This window comes from Sciurus carolinensis, chromosome 6, assembly GCF_902686445.1.
Source record: "Sciurus carolinensis chromosome 6, mSciCar1.2, whole genome shotgun sequence".
NCBI classification, from domain to species: Eukaryota; Metazoa; Chordata; class Mammalia; order Rodentia; family Sciuridae; genus Sciurus; species Sciurus carolinensis.
Window position 1 is genome coordinate 104266282 of NC_062218.1, and position 27971 is coordinate 104294252.

Consider the following 27971-nt stretch of genomic DNA (forward strand, 5'->3'; position numbering starts at 1 on the left):
TTGAATCCTTTTTTTTTTTTTTTTTGATGATGAATTCTATTCAGAAGAACTTCATCCTTTTGGTGAAATTGACACTCTGTTTATATGTTTGATGAATAAATAACGATAGAATTTGGAATATATCACCATAATTAAGATGCTACATTTCCTTTTTGCCATCCGATTTTGCTTGGAATTATTTGTAATACTCTAGCATTGTAAATTTTGCTTATGATAGCCTAACTTATATTGACTTGTGGTCAAAATTTTGTTAGTTGATAGCAGAGAAAGAGCATGCTACTAATTTAGTGAAATTTCCAGTCTTTAAAGGAAACCTCTTCAAGAATATCGAAATATCATTTTAACAATTTTTATCGAAATTTTCAGACATACACAGGGGTAGAAGAATAATACATGCATTGCATATACCATCATCCAGTCTCAGTGATTATCAGTATTTAGCTGGTTTTGTCTCACTTCATGCCACACCCCCAACTTTTTGGGTTGGTGGGGTTATACTCAATTTAATTCCAAATGTCAAATCATTTTACTAGTATGTATTTCATTATGGAATTCTTTACTGACAAAGGAAGATTTGTTACCTGGGATTGAGCCCAAGGCACTTTAACTACTGAGCCACATGAGCCACATCCCTAGCACTTATTTATTTTTTTTTTATTTTGAGACAGGATCTCCCTAAGTTGCTTAGGGCCTTGCTAAATGGCTTAGTCTGGCCTTGAAACTTGAGATCTTCCTGCCTCAGTCCCTGAATCACTGGAATTACAGGAGTGCACCACACCTAACAAAGGCTAATTTTGCTTTTTAGGAAAACAATCAGTGTTATATCCACTAAAATTAAGAGTAAGAATTATTTAAAAATGGTTATTTAAATAACATTATTCCATGTATGTATGATATGTCAAAATACATTCTATTATCTTGTAGAACTAAAAAGAACAAGTAAATAAGATAAATAATAACAATAATTACTAGTATAGTAATAACAGTAAGACTATAAGATGTAATTGAATGATAGCATAAATTATTTATATATATGCAAAGTATGAGAAACATTTACTTGAGGATATTTTAAAATTATAAGAATGGTAAATTATTTTAAAAATTATTGCCATTAATTTATTAAAGCTGTACTTTCATAAATTTTCTTTTTTTGAACATTTTATTTTGAGACCTGAGGTTTGTTTAGCTTTTGCCTGGCTCATGAGAGGCCCTGGATTCATTCCTGAGCCCGCCCCCCCCCCCCCCCCCACACAAGCATTTTATTTTGAAATAATTATAGATTCACAAGAAGTTGCAAAAATAGTTTAGCATGATCTTGTGTATCCGTAACCAAATTTATCTGGTGGAATGATACTAAAGATAACACTTTAAAGTTGGTAAAGATTGGCAGAAATTTGGTCAGTACCAATGTGATTCTTCTAACCTGGCATTTGTGAATTTTAATATTGTACACAGATAGTTTAATAGTGAAGTTTAAGCTGAGATTTTATTCTCCAGATAATGAAGTATTCTTTATATGTAGAAATTCTAACAATAAAAAGATGTTATCTCACTAGAGGAACATATTTGTATAAAGTTAAACACAGGAATGTCATTTCCCCTAACATTTGCTATGAAAAATTCAAGCCAACAGAAAAATTGAAATCAATCTACTGTTACCCCAGAAAATGTCAAGTCCCTTTCCAACCATTCAGGGGCAACCAGTTTTGTTCATCCTTGATTAGTTTTGCTGTTTTGAAAAAGAACATCAATTTTACATCAGTGTTTAAACTTGTGTATCTGAAATTCATTAATTCTGTTCATAGCTCAATAGATTTTTTTTTTTTTTTTTTTTTGGTACTGGGGATTGAACCCAGGGTCAGTTTACCACTCATTCACATCCCCAACCCTTTTTTATTTTGTGAAAGGATCTTGCCGAGGTGCTTGGGCCTTGCTAAGTTGCCAAGGCTAGCTTTGAACTTGAAATCCTTCCGTGTCAGCCATTGGAGTAGCTGGGATTATAAGTGTGCGCCATCAGGCCCGGCCCAATTAGAGCTTTAAAGTATGAATATCTAAGGTATTAGTACTAGTATAGTGAGCATTTTTATTAGGAAACATTAATGCTGTACCTCTTACTTTTTGTAATCTGTAGGACCACCCATATCACAGTCAAGCTTGATAAACAGTCGTGACCAGCCTGGGACAAGTGCAGTACCCATCTTGCACCAGTGGGAGCAAGACTACCTCCTCCCTTACCACCAGAACCTCCTTTATACAGTATCAGAACGTAAGTAAACAGTTGACTTAAAACTTATGAATGTTTTGTCCCATCAGCATAACTCTTTTATAAAACTAATTTCTATTTTTATGGACTGCGTACTATAAAAATTATATCCACAAAGCAGTTTATTCTATAATTATGCCACATAGCCATATTTTAATGCTTTTGTGATCTGGGAGAGAAAGCAACATCTTCTATTTTGGAGAAGTCTCTCCCATGAAGTAGCAACATTTTAGTTCCTTCTATATTTAAATCACTTCACATTTAAATTACTGTCATCATTATATTTTCTTTCAAACCCCCTGTCCCAACCATATCACATAGTGCTGCTACACTGATTTTCCTAAGATGGTTCTTAATGAGAACTTTTTAATAGCCACCATTTCCTTCTGAACCATCAATGAATCTGTCTCTGGGGCTTCTAACTCTAGAATCTATCCCCTCCCTTCTTGGTAATCTGTTTTCACTCTTTCCCTACACATGTCTTTTCTGATCAGGCAAATTGTATCCTCTCTTGTGCCTGTCACTACTTGGCTTTCTTTTCACCCCTAACCATATTCTTACCTCTGTCAAGATCCAATTTTCTCGGAGTTACTTGGGGAACATTGTTGCTCTGCGCTAAATCCTGTGTTACCAAAAAGTATTCATTTATAATGATGTATATATAGGCCTGTGTGATTTTCTTGGTATATAAAGTGTACATTCAGCTGAGTTTAGAACAGAATTTATATCTGAGTTTTAAGTAATTTTCCTTCCTGTTTCATGTTCAGTATCTCTTGATTACAGTAGTGTCTTTTAACAGTACATGTTTGTTCTGTTGCTGCTCTCATTTTTTAATTATGGGAAATCTGAAATATATATAAAATAAAGAAGATAGTGTAGTGAAATTGTAGGTGCCAGGATAATGAAGTCTCATGTATCCATCACCCAGCTTTAGCAGTTATCAGCTCATAGCTAATTCTCTTTAATTTATTTCCACCTGATTTGGCCCTCATCATTATTTCCAAATGCCTTTTGGACTGGAAATAGGAAAAGCCACATTATTTATCTCAGTCTGTTGCAGATGACATATTTTTATATTGTTAAATTTAGTATTGTGACTCATGAGATAAAGATTCCATTTGGTTTTATTTTTTAAAAATCTGGCAGTTAAGAATATTTCAGTGATAGAATTTAATATTCATTAATTCAGCAATATTTATTGAGTGTTTATTATGTGCCAGTTGTTATGCTATTTGCTAGGGATCCAAAGATAAGATCCAAGGTCCATGTTGCTTGAAGTTCACTTTCCTCTTTTCTCTAAAAGGAAGAATATTTTGTGATGGAGCAGTGTAGGCCTTCTGGAATAAAATTGCAAACATTTATTTTTCAGGGGCTGATAATGTCTAAGCAAATTTGGGATACAAATATATTTAGCAGCTTCTTATTTTGCCAGAATGAGAACTATATATGAAAATATCTAGTATTTCAATTTTAAAAATGGTTTTATACCAAAAAAGGTATAATCTCAGAATAAAGGACAGTCATTTAATATTTGTTTTTATGAAATATTTACTATGTTCTCCCATTTTTGTTTCAAGACCAATAAAAGGTGATAACTTCCCATTGGCATTTATGCTTGACTACTTAGAAGGTAGTCTCATGTACTTGTGAAGATTTTAATTAGATGACACTAAGTATTTTTAAAGTTATAGAGCATTCGTGTTGGACAGTTCAAAATTTTGCTATGCAAACAATTTGGGGTTTTTCTTCCACTCTTAAAAGCCTAAAATTTTTAGAGAATTTGAAAACCTAGGAGATAATTCTTCCTTTTCTTCTTGTGGTACTGGAGATTGAATCCAGAGGTCAAGCACTTGGAAGGCAAGTATTCTACTGTGAGCTACATCTTCAATTCTTTTTAGTTTTTTTTTTTTTTTTTTTGTACTGGGGACTGAACTCAGAGGTGCTTTACAAAACACTGAGCTACATCCCTTGTCTTTTTTAATTTGAGGTAGGGTTTTGCTATGTTGTTGAGGCTGACCTCAAACTTGAGATTCTCCTGCCTCGGCCCCCAGAGTCATTGATATTATAGGAATGCGCCATCATACCCAGCCAAGAAATAAATTTTTAAAAAAGTAAACTGGAGTTGGGGTTGTGGCTCAGTGGTAGAGTGCTTGCCTAGCATGCATGAGGCACTGGTTTGATCCCCAGCACCTCATAAAACAATAAGATAAACAAAATAAAGGTGTTGTGTCCATCTACAACTAAAAAAAAAAAAAAAAAAGTAAACAGGACTGGAAATACAGCTCACTGTTAGAACACTTACCTAGCATGCACAAGACCCTGTATTCAATCCCATCACTGCAAAAACAGATAAAAAAGCAAACCAACATAAAAATCAGAAGCCAATTACAGCCTGGCATGGTGGTGTACACCTATAATCCCGGCACCTTGCGAGGCTGAGGCAGGAGGATCACAAATTCAAAGCCAGTCTAGGCAAGTTAGCAGGGCTTTAAGCAATTTAGCGAGACCCTGTCTCCAAATAATTAAAAGGTCTAGAAAAGTAGCTCAGTGGTTAAGCACCCTGGATTCAATCCCCAGTATCAAAAAAAGAAAAAGAAAGAAAAACCAGTTGCAGTGTATTTTGCTGTTAGAGTGCCCCAGAAGCACAGGTCATAAAGAAATGTATTTTGGTTTCATGCAGTGATGCATACCAGTAATCCCTGTGACTCAGCACTGGGCAGGAGGATTGAAATTTTGAGACGAGTCTCAACAGCAACTTAGTGACACCTTGAGCAATTCAGTAAGACCTTGTCTCAAAATAAAAAGGACGGGGGATGTAGTTCAATGGTAAATGCCTCTGGGTTCAATCCCCAGTTCCCAAAGATACATATATCAGAAAATGAATTCTATAAATACAAAGCATTTATTTAAGCTGTAGTTACTACTTGTTTTGGAAGAGGACTGTTGATGTTAAAAGAATAAAAAGAACTAGTCCATTCTAAAACTGGATAAGATATATGTGATTCTTTGTGATGCTGTTCAGAAGTTAATATCAAATTGGTTATGGCTTACAAAAGACTGAAATTTTGTAGAAATGGAAATGACTTGATATAATTGGAATTTTTTGAAAAGACCACAACACCATACACATGTTAAAGTCAATTCTTTCCTCTGAAGTACTTAAACATTTTACTTAGTTTTAACATCACCAACCCAGTGTAAACTGGTAAACTGTCCACCTCAACTGCAGGATCTGGGAATTAGGCCTCATGTATGCTAGGCAAGGATTCAGCCACTGAGCCCCAGCCCTACAAGACCTTTTTTTAATTTGTAAAAGCTTTTTTTTTTTTTTTTTTTTTTGGTGGGGCATAGACTCTTCTTTTTTCCCCTTCATTTTTTTATTGGTACATTATAGTTGTACATAATGATGGGATTTGTTGTTACATATTCATATATGCACATACAATAACATAATAAAATTTGACTACTATCACTCCCTAGCACTTCCTGCCTCCCTCTGGAGCCACCTTCTGTCCCTTGGTCCCTTTCCTCTACTGATCTCCCTCTGATTTTCATGAGATCTGCCTATCTTTCTTGGTCTTCTTCCTCTTTAGCTTCTGCTTATCAGAGAAAACATACAACCTTTGACCTTCTGAGTTTGACTTATTTCACTTAACATAATGGTCTCTAGTTTCATCCATTTTCCAGCAAATGACATAATTTCATTTTTCTTCATGGCTGAATTAAAACTTGGGTATACATACCACATTTTCTTTTTTCATTCATCCACTGATGGACATGTAGACTCATTCTGTATTTGGCTGTTGTGATTTGTGTTGTTATAAACATGGGTAAGCATGTATTGCTATAGTATGATTATTTTTAATTCTTTTTTTATTTTTTAGATGTTGATAGACCTTTATTTTATTCATTTATTTATATGTGGTGCTGAGAATTGAACTCAGTACCTCACACATGCTAGGCAAGTGCTCTACCACTGAGCCACAATACCAGCCCTATTTTTAATTCTCAGTATAACTGGTTCCTTGCCTAGTGTTTGAAGGAACCTCCTCCATACACTGATTTTTATAAGGGTTGTACTAATTTACAATCCCACCAATAGTGTAAAGTATTCCTTTATCTCCACATCCTCTCCAGCATTATTATTATTTGTATTCTTACTGATTACCATTCTGGCTGGTGTGAGATGAAATCTTAGAATAGTTTTGATTTGCATTTCCCTAATTGTTAATGATGTTGAACATTTTATTATGTATTTATTGGCCATTTGTATTTCTTTCTTTGAGAAGTATCTGTTTAATTCATTTCCTATTTATTAATTGGGTTTTTTTTTGGTGTAAAGTTTTTTGAGTTCTTTATATATTATAGATATTAATTCTGTCAGAAGAGTAGCTAGGAAAGATTTTCTCACATTCTGTAGGTTCTCTTCACATTCTTAATTGTTTTGTTTGCTGTGCAGAAACTTTTAAATTTAATGTCATTTAATATTAACTCACAAGACCATTTTTAAAATAGTATATTCTTTTTTGTTTGTTTTATATTTGATTTGCCTCCTCTGCTGCTTTGAAGAAGATACAGTGGAATTATAACTGCAGAATCATTGTACTGGAGGTGCAAAAAAGTAGTAGTAGTAGTAGTAGTAGTGTATAATGTCCTGGATTCTAACAGTTGCATCTTAAATCCTTGTATATTGTTTTTGAGTTTTTTTTCTCTCCTTTTGTCTTACTTTGATTCATGTTTTATTAGTTGCCACAGTGCCCATTTCAATATACAGATATCATCCAAAGAAATGCATGCAGTTTGTGTACTTTAAACTTCAATTCCTTCTTTAAGTGGCTATTTATTGAGTTTCTGCTGTGCAGCAGGCAGTACTTCCGCCCTAGAACTTCTAAAGTGTACCAGAGACCTTGTAGTTTTTTAGAGACAACCCTTAATAAATATGGCCAAAACATGTAAGGTATAGCTTTTTATTTTTTCTCTATTTGAGCTTTCAGGTTAAGACCAATCCTGTGTTTGTTTTTCTGAGAATATTCTAAAGATAGAGTCAGAAAAAATTTAAAAAGTGACTGAAATTTCAGTTTGAGTAAAACTCTTCAACTGATTAGAGTTAATGACCTAAGAACGTATTAATGTTGATATCAGGCATGTAAAGAAATATGAACTTAAGCAGGGCAAGTGAACTTGAGGTATTTGCAGTTGGAGTTATCCCTTTACTCTGCACACTGACCAAACCTAATTGAGTGTAAATTCTGACTAGCTGATTCTTTAGCATTATCGTAACCTATTGAATTTTTTAAAACTCAAAGAAGTTTTCAAATATATGCAAAAGGAGAATAGTGTTGTGAATCTTCATGTTCTTATTTCTGACTTCAACGATTATCAGCTTATATTTAAACTTGGTTTATCTGTAAACCACCTCTAACTTGAGTTTTAGAATAAGTCCCAAACATAGCATTTCATCTGTGTAAACTTAAATATGTATCTTTAAAAGGTAAGGATTAGACAAGAATAAATATACAAAATCACTGTACTATCATCACACTCCCCCAACAGTTGGTAAGTTTACTTTGTCAAATATTCAAATGTTCCTATTTCCCAGTCGTGTCATTAATGTCCATTTATAACTGGTTCATTTGAAGCTGGACCCAAACAAGGTTATACATTATGCTTAGTTTATAGGTTTCCTAAAATTTGTAACAATTCCCCTTGGGCTGTTTTGCTCCCTCCCCCTCCTCCTGACATTTATTTGTTGAGGTAACAGATACATTTCTCCTAGAGAATTTTCTCACATTCTAGACTTGTCAGATTGCATCCTCTGGTATCATTTAACACACTTTTCTGTCTCTTGTATTTTCTGTAAATTACAAGTTAATTAATAAGATTCATACTTGTTTGTTTTTTGGCAAGAACATTTTAAAGATGGGGTTATGTACTTCTAATAGTACATTTATGATGCATCTGGTATCTCTTTTCTGTGTTATAAATATTGATCAGTGCATCCAGATTTTTTTCATCCTGATTCATTCATTTTGAAAATTTGCTCATGGTTTCAGCAGCCAGTTTTGATCATTGTGTGAATCTTTTGTTTCATGTGATGCTCTAATTCTGCAATTTCTTTGTCATCATTACTGGAATTCTATAAAGTCAAACTTGGCAGTATCAAACTTGTAGTTAACTGAAATGCAGTTTTATAAGAAAGACAGAAAAAAATGCTTATTTCCTTTTATTTCAGTTTTCAGAATGATGAATTGATTTTCTGTGTATTCCAAAAAGGCTTCCTGTATATGTGTGTGTGTGTGTGTGTGTGCGTGTGTGTGTGTGTGAGTGTTATTTTTTTTCTCCCTGTGGTGCTGGGGATTGAACCCAGGGCCTTGTGCATGCAAGGCCAAGCATTCTACCAACTGAGCTATATCCCCAACCCGCCTTTGTGTTTTTTAAAGTATCATTATGAATTCATGAATTTTTATTATGTTTAATAATGTTCTATTCCATTACAGTATTTTTTAATGTTCAAATTTTCTCATGTTTAACCTGTTGGAGCCATTTCCTATTGCCCCTGCTGGATTTTTATTTATTTTTGTAATGCTAATCTCGATGAATTCTTCTGGAAGGATAAGGGTTTACCATGGTATAGCAAATTCATCTTAGATATTTTCTGCCCTGACCTAGAATCAGCCCTTTGTCTGAAGAACACTGTGTGTTTTTTGTTTTGTTTTGTTTTTGTGGTGCTGGGGATTGAACCCTGGACTTTGTGCTTGCAAGGCAAGCACTCTACCCACTGAGCTATATCCCCAGTCCCTGTTCTTTTAAAAGTACTACCTAGGGACCTTAATAGATATTAAGAAAAATCAGGTTTTATTTGAATAAACAATAGTCTTTCTGAAGTGTTTGAATTGCATGTTGTCAGTGGTTTTTTAAAACTCTGTGCAAACTAGCCTTTTAATTTTCAGTTTACTTTGGGACAGTTCCTGTTAATTAGATACATTTGGTCTATTTTATGATGCTTCATAAATTTTATTTGTTTGGTACTGGAGATTAAACCTAGGGATGCTTTAACCAGTGTGCCATATCCTCGGTCCTTTTGTTTTTTTATTTTGAGACAGAGTCTTGCTAAGTTGTTGAGGGTTTCCCTAAGTAACTTTGGCTGGCCTCAAATGTGAGATCCTCCTGCTCCAATCTCCTGAGTTTCTGGGATTGCAGTTGTGTGCCATCACACCTGATGGTATATCATAAATTTGAGGCTGTCATAGGGTCTGAGGTTACTTCCTTCCCAGTTTTCTCTTTAGTACTCTACTTCATTCTTCTACTGGGTTATTTTTCACGAGGAATTCTCTGTAGTATTTCATGCTTAAAACTATTTTTAGATCATTGAAGATATATTGAATTGTTTTTGCAATACTGTGATTAGTTGATCCTTTTTGATTATAAATTTTGATAGGATTGGTGTTAAGTGCCCAGTTTTGTAGTCTAATATATTATATGGTTGATCACCTTCTTTTCTCTATATATAGGAAAAGAAGGATAGTAAAGTTTGTCCTATGTACTTCTCCTTAACATTTACTATAAAATCAAGTGGTTGCTTTGTAGCCTGTCCTGTTAAGGTATATTAAAGATCTTTAGGACTGGGGATATAGCCTCAGTTGGTAAAGAGCTTGCCTTGTGTGCATAAGACCGTGGGTTCAATCCCCAGCACCACAAAAAAAAACAGATCTTTAGAAGTTAAGACATGGTGGTGGACAGCTGTAATTCCAGCATCTAGGAAGGCTAAAGCAGGAGGATTGCAAATTCAAGGCCTACCTCAGCAATTTAGCAAGACCTACTCAGCTTAAAATAAAATTTAAAAAAGGGCTGGGGATGAGCTCAGAGACCAAATGCTCCTGAATTCACTTTTCAGTGCCATACACACATACACACACACACGTCCTGAATTCAGTTTATTTCGGTTTGTCTGTTATAGCGAATGTCTGACTTAAACACTGACTAAATTTTAAATTTGTATGTTTCATGGGGTTGTCAGTTAATATACTTTTTTTTTTTTCCCTTTTTTTTCTTTTGGTAGTACTGGGGATTGAACTCAGGGAGCAAACTCTCTGCCATTGAGCTATGTCCCCAGCTCAATTTAATAGTAATTAAATAGCCAAAGGAAAGTTTTGCTTTTTTTTTTTTTTTTTGGGTGCTGGGGATTGAACCCAGGGCCTTGTACCGACTGAGCTATCTCCCCAGCCCCAAAGTTTTGCTTTTTGATATAATTTTTTACTCTTTTTTTCTCTTTATAAAATTGTACTAGGGATTAAATCCAGGACCTCACCCATATGCTTACTCTTTTTCTGATCTTATTCTATAGAATTTGACTTCATTGTGTTCGTATTCTTGTATATTTTGTATATATGTATATAAATATAATTTATTTATATGCATTTATAGGTATGCATATGAACTCTAAATGTGCTTCTTTCAAAATATGATTCTTAATATCTGGGATAATTTCATATGTCCAGTGCTTGTCTGTGTATTAGGGTTTTTGTCTTTCTGTTTTTCTTTTGACCTGCCCATGGGGATAACAAAAATTATTGCTCTTCTATTTAATTTTCTTTTGAACATTTCTTATTCTCTGTGCAGATATACTTGCGGTAGTATTCCATTATTATCTTTTCTGTTCCCAGATATGGGAGTATTTTTTGTGCAAACCTAAAATCATGTGGTTTTGAGGCGAGTATGTGTTGGATAGCCATCATTTGCATATCTCATTGGATACAAAATTCTATGTGAATAATAGCTCAGGACCTTTGGTAACTTGACATGGTTGGTTGTTTGGCTTTGGACATAATTAGCACATAGTTTTTCCATTTAGGATTCTAAAAGATGGAGATTATATAATCATACTACATAGTTCTTATTTTCTTTACACCTGAATGCATCCTAACCAGTGAGTGGCATGTCTATACTTTCTTGAGTTAGAAAGAATCTCAGTAACTTCTTTCTCAACTACCGTTCCCATTGGTATAATTTCTCTGTCTTGGCTCAAAGTCTCAGGAAGTATACCATTACCTAAGAGAAGCTCGTGACTCTCAATCCCAGCTGCCCTCCTATTCTTTCCTCTATAGGACAGCCCATGTACTCTCGTGAACATGGTGCTGCTGCATCTGAGCGACTTCAGTTGGGGACACCGCCTCCTCTGTTGGCTGCTCGTTTGGTGCCACCTCGCAACCTCATGGGATCCTCCATTGGGTATCATACCTCAGTCTCCAGCCCCACCCCTCTGGTCCCAGGTAAGCTTTGCTACAGATGGCCATCCACCTTACTGATTTGTTTGTACCTTAAGCTGGTCATCCTAAGAGGTGACCTGACATCCTTATCTGCTGTCACATATTCCCACTTTAACTCTTAGGTTGTTTTATTTTCTGTTCCTCTGCTTCTTTGGTTTGTTTCTATTGGATGCAGGATGAATAGGCCTCCTGTGTGTCTGTCATCTTTTGGTGTCTTCTGTATTTACTTTCTGTGCCTCAGTAACAAAGTCATGCTGTTTGGGTAGACAGGAAGGTAGTATCTACTTGAGTGTTTTCTTTTTCTTCTTATTCTTTTTTTTTTTTTTTGGTGCTGGGGATTGAACCCAGGGCTGCTTAATCATTGAGCCACATCCCCAGCCCTTTTTTGCATTTTATTTGGAGAAAGGGTCTTGCTAAGTTACTTGAGGGCATTGCTAAGTTGCTGAGACTGGCTTTGAACTGTGATCCTCCCACCTCAGCCTCCTGAGCCGACAGGATTACAGGCATGCACCACTGCACCCTGATACTTGAGTGTTTCTAATTAATTAGTTACATATTATAAGAAAAACTAGGGTAATTTTTCTTTAACACAAACAAAAAATTGGTTTCTTACTGATTATGGATAAAATGTCCCTTCCTCTCTTTATTCCTCATTGTGGGACTAATTGAATGTAATGTAGTGATTCTTGAAAAAAAAAAACGTTTTCCTCTTGTTAATGTGTATATTTTGAAGATCTGTGGATTGCTTTGTCACAAGATTCTTTTTTTTTTTCTTTTTAATTAACCTTTTTCACTTTGCCTTTAGATTTCAGTTCATCATAATTAACTAAAGGACTTTTAATTTTATTGGTGTTCTGTATATTCCCAGGAATTATAGAACAAGGGCTTTTGATTATGTAACTTTAAAACTTTTTGTAACTTCGACTGTAGGAGATTTTGTTAGTACTGCCTTGTGGTAGCTAAAAACTTTTAATCATATTTTGCTGATTTTTTTAAAAAAATGAAACAGCATTTATTTTGTATATTTATAGTTTTTAGAGCAGACACTTACAAAAACCATGAAAGTTATTTTACATATCATCATCAAATTATATCAGTCTTAAACATTCAACTTTAATAAGTAAGTAGTTGAGATTTACTTTTAAGCCACCTGTCATTACAACGCATGTTTCTGTCAGAAGGGCATACTCTACTGAAATACTGTCTTTAGTTGTCTTGAAACAAAAATTATAAAGAAGGGACTTAGAGCAGAAGCTGAAATAATTAAATATATGAAACCCAAATATATGAAACCCAGATACGTGTAAGTGTAGCCTTCCAACTCTTGAGGTGAAAGAATCTGTTTGATTTGGGTTTTCTTAATCATCATCAGACTACTTTGAGGCTGAATGCAAGCTTTGAGAGTGAAATGCAGATTCTGTGATAGGAACATTATTGTGATAATAATTGATTGTATTTTCTGAGTCATCCTCTCAGGAGCCCTGGTGATGAATTTCAAAAGGCCCTGGTGATAAATTTCAACATTGTTTAACATTTTGCAAGATTTTTAATACGCTGATGTCCCTTCTGTACTGTCTTTTCAAACCAGAAGGGGAAGAATGGAGGGAAGGTGGGGAGAAGGAGTACTGATTTAATGGTTCTAGTTCTGATGCCAGATATCTCAAAATCATTTGTGCTTTAATATTTTATTGTTTAGGCTCATGGTAGCTTGTTTATGTTTTGTGCAAGAGATGATATAATTTCTGCTCATGAATCTGAAGTTAGGGGAAACACAGTATTCAGGGAAGAGATTCAATCTAAGAGGGTTGTGAGAAATTTGCTGCTTTGAGGACTTCTGAATCCTAGGAGTACTCATTTAGATAGGCACTGCAGTTTCAAATGCCTTTGGAGTCTAGAAAGATCCCTAAATGGGGATAATTTGCTGATCTTACACTTCGAATTGTAGAAGTAACTGACCATTAGTAAAGATTTGAATGTACCTTATCTTGTAGCTTAAACTTAATGTGAACCTCTTAAGGACACAAGGACTTCTAAATCACTTTTATGAAAATTAGTGTTTTCAGTTGATTATAACCTTTTCCTTTTATGTAAGATGAAAAGGATATATACAATTTGGAAATAAAGAAAGAAATTTTTTAACATTAACAAAGTAATTATTTAGCATTAGAATTTAAAAATTAAAATCTTAGTTATAGGGAAAAATACAGGAAATTCAATAATAGTGCATTGATGAAGAATGTCATATTAAGATAAATTATTGTACTTGTAAATATAAAATTTATCTAGATGTTTTGTTTGAAATATTTTTTATATATGAAACTAGGTAATATATCTTTACTTTGAAATACACATAGTCAAATGAATTGGTTGATTTTCGTTTCCCTCCTAGTTAAAAAAGTACCTAGGAATCGGTAAGACACAAAACTCAACAATCTTCCATATAGTGTACACATACAGATGAAATGTGTATTGAAGTTTGGATTGGGTAGTTAATATATAGGGTAGAAATGACTAAGTGAATGAACTTGGTAGTAAGTATATCGGAGTTTGAGAATGGGCGTATTTATGTTTTGTGATAATGTTTTTTCTTTTACTTCCAAAGAGAGTATCTGTCCACTACAACTCAAAAAGAAATATATGCAGGTTGATGTAATTATATGTGTTGAAGAATATATGTTTATCATTACTTATTAGCAGTTATTACTTTATAGTAATGAGAATTGGTTTAACCTCTTTCTGATTTGTTTTATATTTTGTTTTGTTTTCCCTCAGATACTTATGAACCTGATGGTTATAACCCAGAAGCTCCTAGTATTACCAGCTCTGGTAGATCACAGTATAGACAGTTTTTTTCAAGAACACAGACACAGCGTCCCAACCTGATTGGTCTAACATCTGGAGATATGGATGCAAATCCAAGAGGTGAGAATGTCTTGAACTTTTTCTGGTGATAAATGTAATACAGTAGTTGGATAGCTATTACATTTGCATTTCTGAACTCATTTGAAGAAATTAATAAAAGTATGTATATATTCTCTTTGAAGGGCACTATGAAGTCACTTCAAATATTTTAAAATTTTATCTCTAATTTTGATTTTAAGGCAAAGGTTAGAATATATTTAGTTCTAAATAAGATAATGTTCCTTAATTGGTTTCTTGGAATAGGACCTCATACTGTTTTAGCTATGTGCTAGGTATTGTGCTAGGTATTATGTATAGAAAATGACTGTTCCCGTTCCCTCAAATAACTAACTTATTTAAGGACCTATTTTGTATCCTGAGAGTTTTGTTTCACACTAATACCACTGAGTACCTAAAACATTACAAATAAATTATCATTGGACCATTTTTACCAATTCTGAGTACAACCATAATTTAGAACCTATTACAAAGCTTAGGCACAAAAAAATCAAAAAAATTAAAAAAAAAAACAACAACCCCCAAGATTAAACATCAGTCTTTATCTTTAATATGGATTGATAACCTCTTTTCTGCCACCCTCCAAAAGAAGATTATTTAACGAGTTCGGTGAGACTCCAATTACTACTACTTGTAGTTAGATTTCCAACATTTAGTTTCAACTTGAGTGGCCACATGCTATACTTACATATTTTTATAATTTAATCATTTCCTGTTTTTGCTGTCCTTATTTGATTCCTTTGTCTTTACTGTCATTAATAACATTGTTACCACTGTGGTTAACAGTTTTTGTATTAGGATTGTACCAAATGCCTATGATGTGCTTGTACACACACACACACAAATATAGATAAATATATGATATTCATACGCGTTTTATTTATACGTATAAATATATTAATACTTACGTATTTATACTTAAATTTGTATAAACATAAATTTGTAGATATCAGTTTATATTTATGCATATATATTATATATACGTTTCTCTCTTATATTCCTTACAACAGTTCATAAAATAGGTACTGTTTTCATTCTTATTTTTTACAAATGAAACCACTGGGGCATATTATTAAAGAATTTGCCCAATATCACACAACTTTTAAGGGCCAGAACTGGAATTTGAACCCAGGTCTACCTAACTCCAAAGAATATGTTCTTACCTTCTTTGTTGTGCATATTGTTGACCTAATTACCTGAAATTAGTGGGAAGCTCAGGTTCTCAATGATTTCATGTCTCCCTTTGTAAATAACCTGGTCTGGTCTGTGTGAATATTCAAACATAGTAATCCATAGATAATCTTTGTCATTGAAGAAGTCATGTGGTTTGTATACTAAAGACTTGCTTTGTCATCTTGGATAAGTCACTTAACCTCCAGATATCTTTATTATTATTATTTTAACGAAGCACTTCAATCAAGAAAAGCATTAGGCAATGTGAAGTGGTAATCATAAGAATTATTTAAGGAAAGTGCAAGGGCATTTCAGGTTCCGAAATGCTTTATGACATCACAGTTGGTGTCTCCTCTATTAACCTTCTAAAAACACAAATCCTCCAAGGGCAGGATTTAATTCACTAATTTATTCCCAAGGTCTTTGACATTTTCTGAACTGTAAAATAGTTGCTCAAGAAATTCATGTGAAGTAAATGAGTTTTTATGTCCTAATTTCCCTGATTGTCTCGTAGATTAAGGGGAACATAGCGCTTTCCACCTGTATCCCTCCTTCTGCATCCAATAATGAGTTATTTACTTAGTGGAGTTGCTAAATTTGGGGAAAATACTCAGAGTATATGTTTTGTGTGATTTACTTTTTTGTTCAATTCACTTCTTCCACTCATTAAGTTTTACAATATTATTATAGTGTTTTAGACATGTGTAACTGTTATAAGTAAAATATGCCACTATGTAGTATTGACTTTCCCTCCCTCACATTTTTCTTGAAAGATTTGAAAGTAAATGACAGACACTGACACTTTAAAACCTTTAGCTTACATCTAAGAATAATACATAGCCCTATATAAGCACAGTATTATTGTCCATTTAAGAATCATAATTCCATAGTAATATCCATTTCTTATGGTGAACTTTTTGTGGGATCACATCTGAAGGCAGATAATGTCTCTTCATTAATGGTGCTCAGTTTGATTGTATCTCTAAGGTGATAATTGTTACTATCTTTTTATTATAAAAGTAAGTAATTTGTAGAGTGGTGCTTTGGCATCATATAAATTCTTTAGTAAACTTTATCCAGTTATTTTTTGAATGCATTGATGATCCATGCCTGAATTAATTATTACATTGGGGATGGCTTTAAGTTTTTTAACTTGAATTTTTATTTTTTAAAAAAAGCATTGTAATTTTTCTTGCTGTTAGACATTTCCAAAAAGGAAATGATAGTAGTTGAAAGCTATTCACAGTACTTTTTAATTTTTAGACTATTTTAATCATTTAAAATTCCCCCAAAGCTCAATAATATGAATTTTTGTTTCCAACAGCTGCTAATATTGTCATCCAGACCGAACCACCAGTTCCTGTTTCAATTAATAGCAACATAACCAGAGTAGTTCTTGAACCAGATAGCCGAAAAAGAGCTATGAGTGGTTTGGAAGGGCCACTCACAAAGAAACCTTGGCTGGGAAAGTAAGATAATTTGCTTATTAGTAACATTTAATGGTGTTTTGTTGATTTGATTGCATTAGTAAATTGTTAAAATTAAGAGTTGTCATTAATCATGATTTGAAAATTCTGTGTCTCAAATTTAGGGTCCAAGGAGACCTTTTTTTTAGAATGTCCTAAAAATTGAAAAGCTAAGAGAATATTCATAATAGGTATTTGTAACATTTAATTCTGTACCTAACTCAATATTAAATATTATCGAGACACTAGAAATGAATAGAAAAGAAGAAAAAACTTTGTATGTTTGCAAACGTTGAAAAACTCATCATTAAAAAATGGTGGGACTGGGGAGATAGCTCAGTCGGTAGAGTACTTGCCTTGCAAGAAAAAAAAAAAAAAAAGTGATACTCTATGCCAGGCACAGTGGTACACTCCTATAACCCCCAGTGCTTGGGAGGCTGAGGTGGGAGGATCCCTAGTTGAAAGCCAGCTTCAGCAAAAGCAAGGTGCTAAGTAACTCAGTGAGACCCTGTCTCTAAATCAAATACAGAATAGGTCTTAGGGATGTTGCTCAGTGGTTGAATCCCCCTGAGTTCAATCCTGTTACCTACCCTCTTCTCCCACCCCCACCCCCAAAAATATGGTGCTCTAAGCTGGGTACAGTGGTACACACCAGTATTCCAGTGGTTCCAGAGGCTGTGGCCAGAGAAATTAAGTTCAGGACCAGCCTCGGTAATTTATTGAGACCTTGTCTCAAATTAAGAAATTGAAAAAACTGGGGATGTGGTAAAGCAGTCTTGGGTTCTATTCCCAGTATCCAAAAAGAAAAATACGGTATTCTCTCCTTGCTTTAATGTTAGGCTCTGGTAATTGTTGTAGGTCTTTTTAGCATATGATTTTTAATGTCAATTTGACCTCTTTTTGTAATATCACACAGTTCTCTTTTCTTTCTCTCCACCTGTTCTATTAAGATAAGGGTTATGTGAAAATTGTTTAGTAATTTCTGAAGAATGCTAAGAACTTAAACACTTTTGAATGAATAGAAATTTTGTTTACATTGCTGATTTATCTCTTGGCAAAGCATGAGGTGCGAGAATTAACCAAGATCTATTAATATTTGTTTCAGGCAAGGGAATAACAATCAGAGTAAACCAGGATTCTTACGAAAGAATCAGTACACAAACACCAAATTAGAAGTCAAGAAAATCCCTCAGGAATTGAACAACATTACCAAGCTCAATGAACACTTCAGCAAATTTGGAACTATTGTTAATATCCAGGTAATGTGCCTATGTCAGTAACAGAATCCATACATTCTGTGTGTCTTGGAAAGTGTTCAATCAGCTCATCTTGCTTAAATGAGTCAGTGATAATTATGATCATTTCTTCTAAGTGCTCTGAATTCCACAGTGTGTATCTGTATACCACCTTTATAGTAGAATTGTAAAACTGAATTGTTCAATGAGTCAGTGATAATTATTCGTCTAAGTGCTGTGAACTCTACACTATACAGCTGTATACCCACCTTTACAGTAGAATTGTGAAGCTGAATGTATTCTTGTGAATTCATTTGATTTTTTTGCTGCTGCCCCTCTTGAAAGATGGTTCTGTCTCTTAACAGTGACTTTCTTCCCTACATTAGTGTGATAACTAAGTAACTGAGATTCTTGGTAATTTCTAAGCTTGTAATCTTGTCTGTTAACTGACTTTTATATTTTGGTAAAATAGTAATTGATAAAAATAGTTCTAATCTTAAGAATTTTAGGCAGTGTAATGTTATCCAGGATCAAAGAAATTTAGCCTTTTTATTTTGTTGTCTGCTTGTTTAGATATTTGAATTCGTGGTTGGGTGTTATGCTGTAATTGAGGGTACATAAAGACTAGTTTAATTTGAAATTTCAGTCTGATAATTGCTGGTTATTAGTAAACCAAAATATAACTGAATTTAAGAAAATAGTATTGGGGGACTTGGTATTTCAAAATATTGGGGAAAAAAGTGTTCTTTTTGAGCAATTTTTAAGTAATTTTTTCTCTTGGGTACAAAAGTAGTACATGTTTAGTTTTACTAGTAATTGAAAATACATTAAACCCAAGTGAAAAAGCAAATCACCCAAATCTTGCTGCTTGGCAGTAATGACTGTTTATCTTTTGATGAAAAGACATACTGATTATATTTATATGGAAGCATACACAACACATAATCTTTTTTGAAAAATGCTTCACACATTTAAAATCACAAAATATGTGATTATACCAAATGTCCCTCTTTTTTCTCTTAAAATTTTCCTACATCATTAATCTTTATGGCATTTAGGAAAATCTACATGGCTTAAACTAGATAGGTGCAACAATTTTCTCATACTGCCATAACAAATAATATGGACTGAAATAAATAAACAACTGAAACTTATTTCTCACTCTCATGGAAGCTAGCTAATTTGATTTCTGATGAGGGCTTTCTTCCTGGCTTACAGAAAGCTGGCCCTCTTCTCACAAGATCACCTGTCTAATTAAGGACCAATTTATGACCACATTGAACCTTAATTACTTCCTAAAAGATCTGTTTCAGTGGCAGTTAGGGCTTCAACATACGATTTTGGAAGAACATAATTTAGTTCATAGCAGTGGATCGTATTTATTTAACTATTGTCTATTCTTGGGAATTTATGTTGTTTCTATTATTTTCGTAAAGGTTGCTTTTAAGGGTGATCCTGAGGCAGCCCTCATCCAGTACCTTACCAATGAGGAGGCCAGGAAGGCTATTTCTAGCACAGAAGCAGTTCTAAACAACCGATTTATTCGAGTCCTGTGGCATAGGGAAAACAATGAGCAACCAGCAATGCAGTCTCCAACACAGCTTCTCCTACAACAACAGCAAACATTGAGTCACCTCTCGCAGCAACACCATCACCTGCCACAACATCTTCATCCGCAGCAGGTGCTGGTGCCCCAGTCTCCTCCCTCTTCAGTGCATGGAGGTATCCAGAAGGTAATCTGGTTCAGTAGGAATTAGAGGTCTAGTCCTACCCTCTAGATCAGTACTTCTCAATTTGTGTTCCTGGAGTTATTTTTTTTGTTTGTTTGTTTGTTTGTTTTGGCAGTACTAGGGCACTGTACCACTGAGTTATATCTAACCCTTTTTATTTAATTTTGAGACATGATCTTGACAATTTTGTCTAGGCTGACCTTGAACTTGCAATCCTTCTTCCTCAGCCTCCCAAGTATATGGGATTACAGGTGTGTGCCACCATCCTCCGCTGGTTCTGGAGTCTTCTACCTTAAACATACTCATGGTTTTTTGCAAACCATCAGTGTCTGATTAGTAGAAATGCATATTCTTGGGCCTCACCCATCCTATCCTAGTGTGAAGCCTAGGAATCCATGTTTTAACAAGCTTTCTATGTGCCGTTATCCCTGTTCTAACTGCACACTCCTGGCCTTACCTGTAGGACCAAATCTATGGAGTTGATCGCAGATATGGGGCTCAAAAATGTACAGGTTTAAGAAGTACTCTCTTTTGGGTGCTTTTGGGTACTGGGGATTTAACCCAGGGGCAATTTACCCAGAGTTACATCCACTATCCTTTTTATTTTTTATTTTGAGAGAGGGTCTCACTAATTTGCTTAGGACCTCTCTAAATTGCTGAGTCTGTCCTTGAATTTGGGATCCTCTTGTCTCAGCCTTGCGAACCACTGGGATTCCAGGCATGTACTATCACACCTAGCTAAGAAGTACTCTTAAGTGATTCATATGCACACTAAAGTATAATAACTGCCTACCACCGAATAACTCTAAATTTAGAGATTACTTGTTTTATTTCTCCCTTCTATCCTTATATTTGACCTACTTTTTATTGTGTAAGAAAATTCTGTTCCTAGGGACTGGGGTTATATAGCTCAGTGGTAGAGTACTTGTCTAGCCTGTGTGGGGCTCTGGGTTCAATCCTAGTACCACAAAAATAAATGAGTAAATTTTAAATAGAAAAATTATGATCATTTCAAGCTGGAATGGAAATTCCAAGATAATTGGGATTTTAATTATTGTATTCAGTGACTAAACAGTACTTGGTGCTTTTTTTTTTTTTTTTTGTACCAGGGATGCTTAATGACTGAGCCACATCCCCCCCGCTTTTTTATTTTGAGACAGGATCTTATCAGATTGCTTATAGTTTCACTAAGTTGCTGAGGTTATCTTTGAAACTGTGATCCTTCTGCTTCAGCCTCCCGAACCACTGGGATGAAAGGCATGTACCACCATGCCCAACTCCTAGTACCTTATTTTTTTTTTTTTTTTTTAATATATATATATTTTTTTTTTAGATATTGATAGACCTTTATTTAATTCATTCATACATGGTGCTGAGATTCAACCCTACTGCCTCACACATGCTAGGCAAGTGCTCTACCAGTGAGCCACATCTCCAGCCCCCTGGTATCTATTTTTGACAACATTTTAATGAATAGGTGAAGGAAGGAAAGAACAAACCATGTGTTACAACCATTTAGTTACAATAATGATAATCTCCACTAAGTTTTTTTCATTTTTATATTAAATACATTTAGGTTAAAGACAAAAAGGTATTCCTTATAGTGTATTTATATATTCATCATCTTGCTCTTTGCATCTAAGCCTTCATTCATTTTTGTCTGTATCTCACATCATGTTAGGACCCAGAGGTGAATACTTTCCCTAGATGTTGGATGAATAGTGAAGAAAAGAGTGATACTGTTACCTCTGTGATTATTTAACCATGTTCTTTTAATGTAGCTCAAGATTGCCTTTTAAAAAAAAGAAAAAAACATGCTTTTTAAAACTTTATTTTTACTTATTTTTAATGTGGTGCTGAGGATCGAACCCAGTGCCTTACATGTGCTAGGCAGTTGCTTTACCACTGAACCACAGTCCCCGCCCTCAAATTATCATTTCACACAGTTTCACACTAAGTTACTATGTTTTTAAGTCATCTTTCTCAAAGCATTATGTATTAGAGGGAACATTTAAAAATTGTTAGCAATTTTTTAATATATGTGTATATGCTGTTTGTTGTTACATATTTAATTTATTTTTTGTGCTGGGCATTGAACTCAGGGCCTCGTGAATGCTAAGTTCATGCTCTACAACTCAGCTACATACCCAGCTGTTGTAATGTTTTAGACATCAAAAATGTGTGCATAATAAAACATAATCATTAAAAAAACACACAGGCTGGGGATATAGCTCAGTTGGTAGAGTGCTTGCCTCTCGCAAGCACAAGGCCCTAGGTTCAATCTCCAGCACTGCAAAAACAAAAACAAAATAAAACAAAACAACCCATAATTGTATATTCACCACTTCACCAAAAATAAAAACTTTATGGATAATTGACATACTGTCCCATTTTCATTTCCTTATCTTCTTCCCAGGTAATCACTGTCTTAAATTTATGTCACTCTTAGATGTGTTTTCAAATGTTTACAACACATGTGTTTATTTTTTGTATGCAGATGATGGGCAAACCACAGACATCAGGTGCATATGTTCTTAACAAAGTTCCTGTTAAACATCGTCTTGGACATGCAAGTGGTAACCAGAGTGATGCATCACACTTGTTGAATCAGTCCAGTGGTGCTGGGGAGGATTGCCAGGTGTGTGAACTTCATGTATATTTCTATGAATTTCATATATATTTAGAATCATTCAGTGACATAAAGAGAAGCTACTACTAATTGTAAGCTCCTTGTAATTGCAAAAAATCCAAGTACCTAAACAAATTGATTTTCATCTAGATTTGTAACATCTTACTTCCTTAATCAATGCAAGTGTGACAGTTGACCTAAGTGTGAAAGGTTTATCTTCCTAATTTCCTTAATTATACAGAAATTTGCTAGATAGTTGTTTTTCCATTTAAGTCTAACTAAGGGAGTACTGGGAATGTTGCTCAGTGGTGGAGTGCTATGGATTTGATTCTGAGCATGACCAAAAAAAAAAAGGCTAAGTAGGCATTTGAGAATTTTAGCTACTTATTAATAGGTAGATATTTTTTCATAGTCCATTTCTTTAATAATTTTCCCTCATTAATAAAAACAGTGAAGGGAAGTCTGTCATAATTAAAGAAAAAAGTTACATTTCTTTTTTTTTTTTAACTGGTACTGGGTACTGAACCCAGCTCTTTATGCAAGCTGGGCAAGTATTCTACCACTGAGCTATACCCCTATTCCTAAAAGCTGTACTTTGAAATATGTCTTAAGTAGCTTCTTTTGCTTTCAGGAATATACCTATACAGTAAATATCTAGCATGGAGATGACTGGAAAAAATAAGTGAGCAAGGGAAATCCTGAAAAAGAACAACAACAGAGCTATCCCAAAAAATACTATAAAAAGTCTCTTTAGCTAAAACAATTGCATATTGATATATGAATAGCCAGACAAGTAAAAAATAATAGAAAGTCTAGAAATTGAGTCATTGGCAAGTAGGAACTTATATTCTAACAAAGTATCCCATGTCAGTGAAGAAAAGAAAGTGTTTTTTGGTTTTTGGTATTGGGATAACTAGATAGCCATTAGGAAAAGATAAAATTAGACCCTTTTAAATTACTTTATGAGTCAGGATAATTCCAAGTAGAGCTGAAATGTAGATGCTGATAGAAAAATGCTAAATGATACAACCCCCATGAAAGGAAATTTTAGCAGTATCTGACAAAATTATGTATGTATTTATTTTAAACTAATCATCTTCAGTCTGAGAATCTAGGCCAAACATATACTAGCCAAAATATGAAAAGGTATATGTGCAAGCTAATACTAATTTTAAGCTCCTTGTAATTGTAGGAAACCCAAGTGTTTTATCAGTAGGGTCTAATTCCTTTAAAATGTTGTACATTCATACAACAGAATATATGTAACTTCATAAAGGAGTGAGCATTGAGCAGAGTAGTTGGCCTTCATTGGCATAAGAATGTAGGGGCAGTAAACACATAAATATTTGCTTATACAGAACAAAATATTAATTTATGTAGTTTAAAATTCAGTGATTATGGCAAGTGTAAAAGAAGCAAGATGACTGACTATATCTTGTTTTGATATGTATAAAGTTAAATAAAAGTAATACCTAAAAATAGAAAATAAAAATATTAGAATGCTTTAAAACAGGGATTTGACTATATAATCCTAATGGGATATATCCTGAGGACAAGAAGCTTCTTATTTTTTCTAATGCTGGTGATCATACCCAGGGCTTTGTGAATAGTAGGCAAATACTCCACCACTTAGCTAAACCTGTAGGCCCCAAAAGCAATTTTAAAAAGCTCTTTTTAAAAATCATGTTGGCAATGTTAGCACAGGTTGAGTATTTGTTATCCAAAATACTTGGGACTAGAAGTATTTTCAATTTTGAATTTTTTCAGATTTTGTAATCTTTCCATATACATAATGAGATATCTTAGAAATGGGACTCAGGTTTAAATATGAAATTCACTTATGTTTCATAATATACCTTATAATCATAGCTTGAAAGTAGTTTTATACAATATTTTTAATAATTTTGTGTGTGAAACAGTTTCATGGTGTGGAATTTTCCACTTGTGATATCATCTTGGTGATTTAAAATGTTCCAGATTTTGGATTTTCAGTTTAGGAATGCTCAACCTGTGTTCTGAAACTAACTTGTGAGCATTGTAGGATAAATCAAACCAGGAATTAAGCTGATGTCATTGACAGCTGAGATTTTTCAAAATAGTTGAAAAGGGGAGATTATGTAACAACACTGTAGACCTGCATTTAAGTTGAAAGTTCAGTATGGACTCAGCTTGTACTTTTTCTTAAAAAGGAGGGTGGGGGGCAACAAAATAACCCCCAAATGTTTTCTAGTTCTCTTCACTGAAAAGGTGTAAAGACAGTGCAAATCACTGACAATGAATACCTGTAACATTCATAGGAACTTGAGGTCCTTGAAGAATTGGCTGTCTAAAGTCTGGTGTTATGGATGATATAGAATATTTTATCAAACCCTAAGTTTTTGAAGATTACCAGAGCATTATCAAAGGAGAAAGATATCATCAAGGCTCTAGATCCTGTTTGCTGATTTTAAAGAAATTTGGGGAACAGAGGAACTTGTTAAAGGGTCTTACTGAAACCCATGCAGGATACTATAGGAATAAGTGCCCTGTTTTCTTGAACAAGTAATGTGCAAAAAATAGGAAGAGATGGAGAAGGAAAATGTGGAATAAAGGAAATATACGGTGATTATGGTATTGTGGTTGGTTAAGTAGAAAAAAAAAAAAAAGAAGTTCTTTTAGAGATAAAACTGAAATATTACAGATAATACAGTAAAGTATTTGGGTAAGAATGTAGTAATTGGGGATATTAATAAGATTATTTTCTGTATTGATCATTGTTGCTGCTTGGTGATGGATATAGCAAACATTTTCTACAGGTCTATTCTTGAATGTCCAGAATTCCATTATGAAAAACAAAAATGATTTTGAAGACAAATCCTGAGTCGATATGTCTCTTACTGGCTATGTTAGACAACTCATAAGCATTAATTTCCTTTTCAATAAACTGAGTTTCTATGGAAATTAAAATTGTGTCATTAATAAAGTATAAATAAGAAGTTTTTTTTTTTTTTTTGAGTGCTGGGGATCGAACCCAGGGCCTTGTGCTTGCAAGGCAAGCACTCTACTGGGTGAGCTATCTCCCCAGCCCCCTAAATAAGAAGTTATTAACACATAATAAGTGCTCTGTACATTGTAGGTGTTGATTTTAATTTGAATAATAAAATAAGTAATAATGTGAATGTCAGCTATGTGGTATCTAAGGGACTTTCCTGTATAGTTAATATAGTTTTAATTTTGAGGATAATTAAATATTATAGAGATTGAGAGAAGTTTTATATTTAGGTATGTTTTTACATTTTCTATGAATTTCTTAATTTTATCTTCTGCATCTCTTATATCATGTATTCAAAATTAATTAAAAAGTAAAAAGGAGAGAAAAAAACAATGTGATTGGGAAGACTTGAACCATATAAATTTTAGTGTCCTGTGTAGCTCTACTAGAGGTGCCTTAAAGAGGAGAGAGTGATTGTAGAGTCATCTGTTTAGAAATGGAAAGGAATCTAATACCAAAACCAGCATAGTGAAGATGGATGCCTCCTGGTTATTTGTAAAGTCAAATCTGTAAACCAAGTACTTATATTTTGTTATGAGCACATATTTTATTAAATTGATATTGAGATTATAATTGTGAAGTATCTTGATTGTTAGAAGGATTTTCAGTTATAAGAAATATGGGTCTTTATTTGGCATTTTGCTTCTGGAAAATAACATTATAATTCAACCAAAGACAGCCAGGTACACAACCATAGTCAAACAAACTGAATTCATTATTCAATGTGAGGGGTCATACACAAGCATGAATTTAAAAAGGATTTATTTTAAGCTTTGAACTGTATTTAGGTGATTTTGGAACAGGATTTAAAGAAGTAGAGTTGTACCAAGAAAGGGAAGGTTGGGGCTATAACTCAGGGGTAGAGCACTTGCCTAATGTGTATAAGACCCTGAGTTTAATACCCAGTATCACTGAGAAGAAAGGGTAGACTAGAACCTAAAAGTGTAGTTGGTAAAGAAGCATCCGTCATTTTTTATGATCATGAATAGAGGGATATTCAGTCATTTTTATGATTTGGCTAGTGTTAATGTTTTTAATCTGTGTTCAGTCATGATTATGCAGTCAGCTTGTCTTTTGTCTTGATCCATCCCAGTCAGAAGAGTGGTTTTGTCTACTATTGCTATTCTGTGAAATTGTGTTTAACCAAAGGGCACTAAGATCTGAGTGGTAGGCCAGGTTCTAGGTGGCGGGGAGGGGTTCTTTTTCTTACAATTAAAACTTGAAGAAAAATAATGGATTGTATTTAGAAACAAAATGTTGTGGCTAGAAATTAATAATCTTTTTTGTCTTTCGAGTGACAGTAGAAGTCATGGTTGAAGAGCTGGCTTTTATAAATGAAGTTTTTAAAATAAAAAACATTAACCCCTAGGAAATTTAAAACTATATTTTAAGTATTAGTAAGATTTGATTTAATCATATTCTTGGTTTTTTTGTTTGTTTGTTTGTTTGTTTGTTTTGTTTTTTAAATAGATATTTTCAAGTCCAGGCCATCCAAAAACGATTTACAGCTCCTCAAACTTAAAGACACCTTCAAAACTTTGTTCTGGGTCTAAATCTCATGATGTTCAAGAAGTTCTTAAAAAAAAACAGGTACCAATCTCAATTTTTTTTAGTTTGTAGAGGAAACGACCTATTGAATTTTTAAGAAGTTATGTTAATACTTTAAAATAAGTTCATGTTACAGAACATCATAGTACTTACACCTTCTCCATTTCATGCTTAGTCGAAAACCAAAAAAAGGATGAAAAAACAGAAAAATGTTTCACAATGCCTTTCAGTGACCCCGTCAAACACAAGGAATAACTTTTTTTTTTGGTGCTGGAGATTCAACCTAAGACCTCACACATGCTAATAAATAAGCACATGCTCTACCAAGGAACTATACCCTCAGCCCTAAATTTTTTTCTCTCATATATTCATGTGTGTGTGTGTGTGTGTATTTTTTGGGGGGGAGAAAGGGGAAGAGTGGAGTAGGACCAGGGATTGAATCCAGGGACACTTTACCACTGACCCACATCCCCACCCTCTTTATTTTTTATTTTGAGACAGGTTCTTGCCAAGTTGCTGAGTCTAGCCTTGAATTTGAAATCTCCTGCCTCAGCCTCATGAGTTGCTGGGATTACAGGCTTGCACCATTGTGCCTTGTTCTGTCATGTTTCCTTTTCTTTCCAGTGGAGAGAAGCAGATATATTCTTTATTTTCTGTAGTGCTGGAGATCCAACCTAGGGTCTGATCCATGCTGAGCAAGTGTTCCACCAC

At 34.1% G+C, this 27971-nt stretch overlaps 1 protein-coding gene across 1 annotated transcript in view; it reads left to right on the forward strand.

The window, feature by feature from the left end:
* Rbm27 (RNA binding motif protein 27) overlaps positions 1-27971 on the forward strand; it is a 73280-nt gene that overhangs the window by 28219 nt on the left and 17090 nt on the right. The window contains 10 exon segments of the mRNA XM_047556346.1: positions 2132-2194; positions 2197-2237; positions 2239-2266; positions 11368-11532; positions 14302-14451; positions 16946-17090; positions 18193-18346; positions 19759-20055; positions 22550-22690; positions 27183-27302. Coding sequence (XP_047412302.1) covers positions 2132-2194; positions 2197-2237; positions 2239-2266; positions 11368-11532; positions 14302-14451; positions 16946-17090; positions 18193-18346; positions 19759-20055; positions 22550-22690; positions 27183-27302 — 1304 coding nt within the window.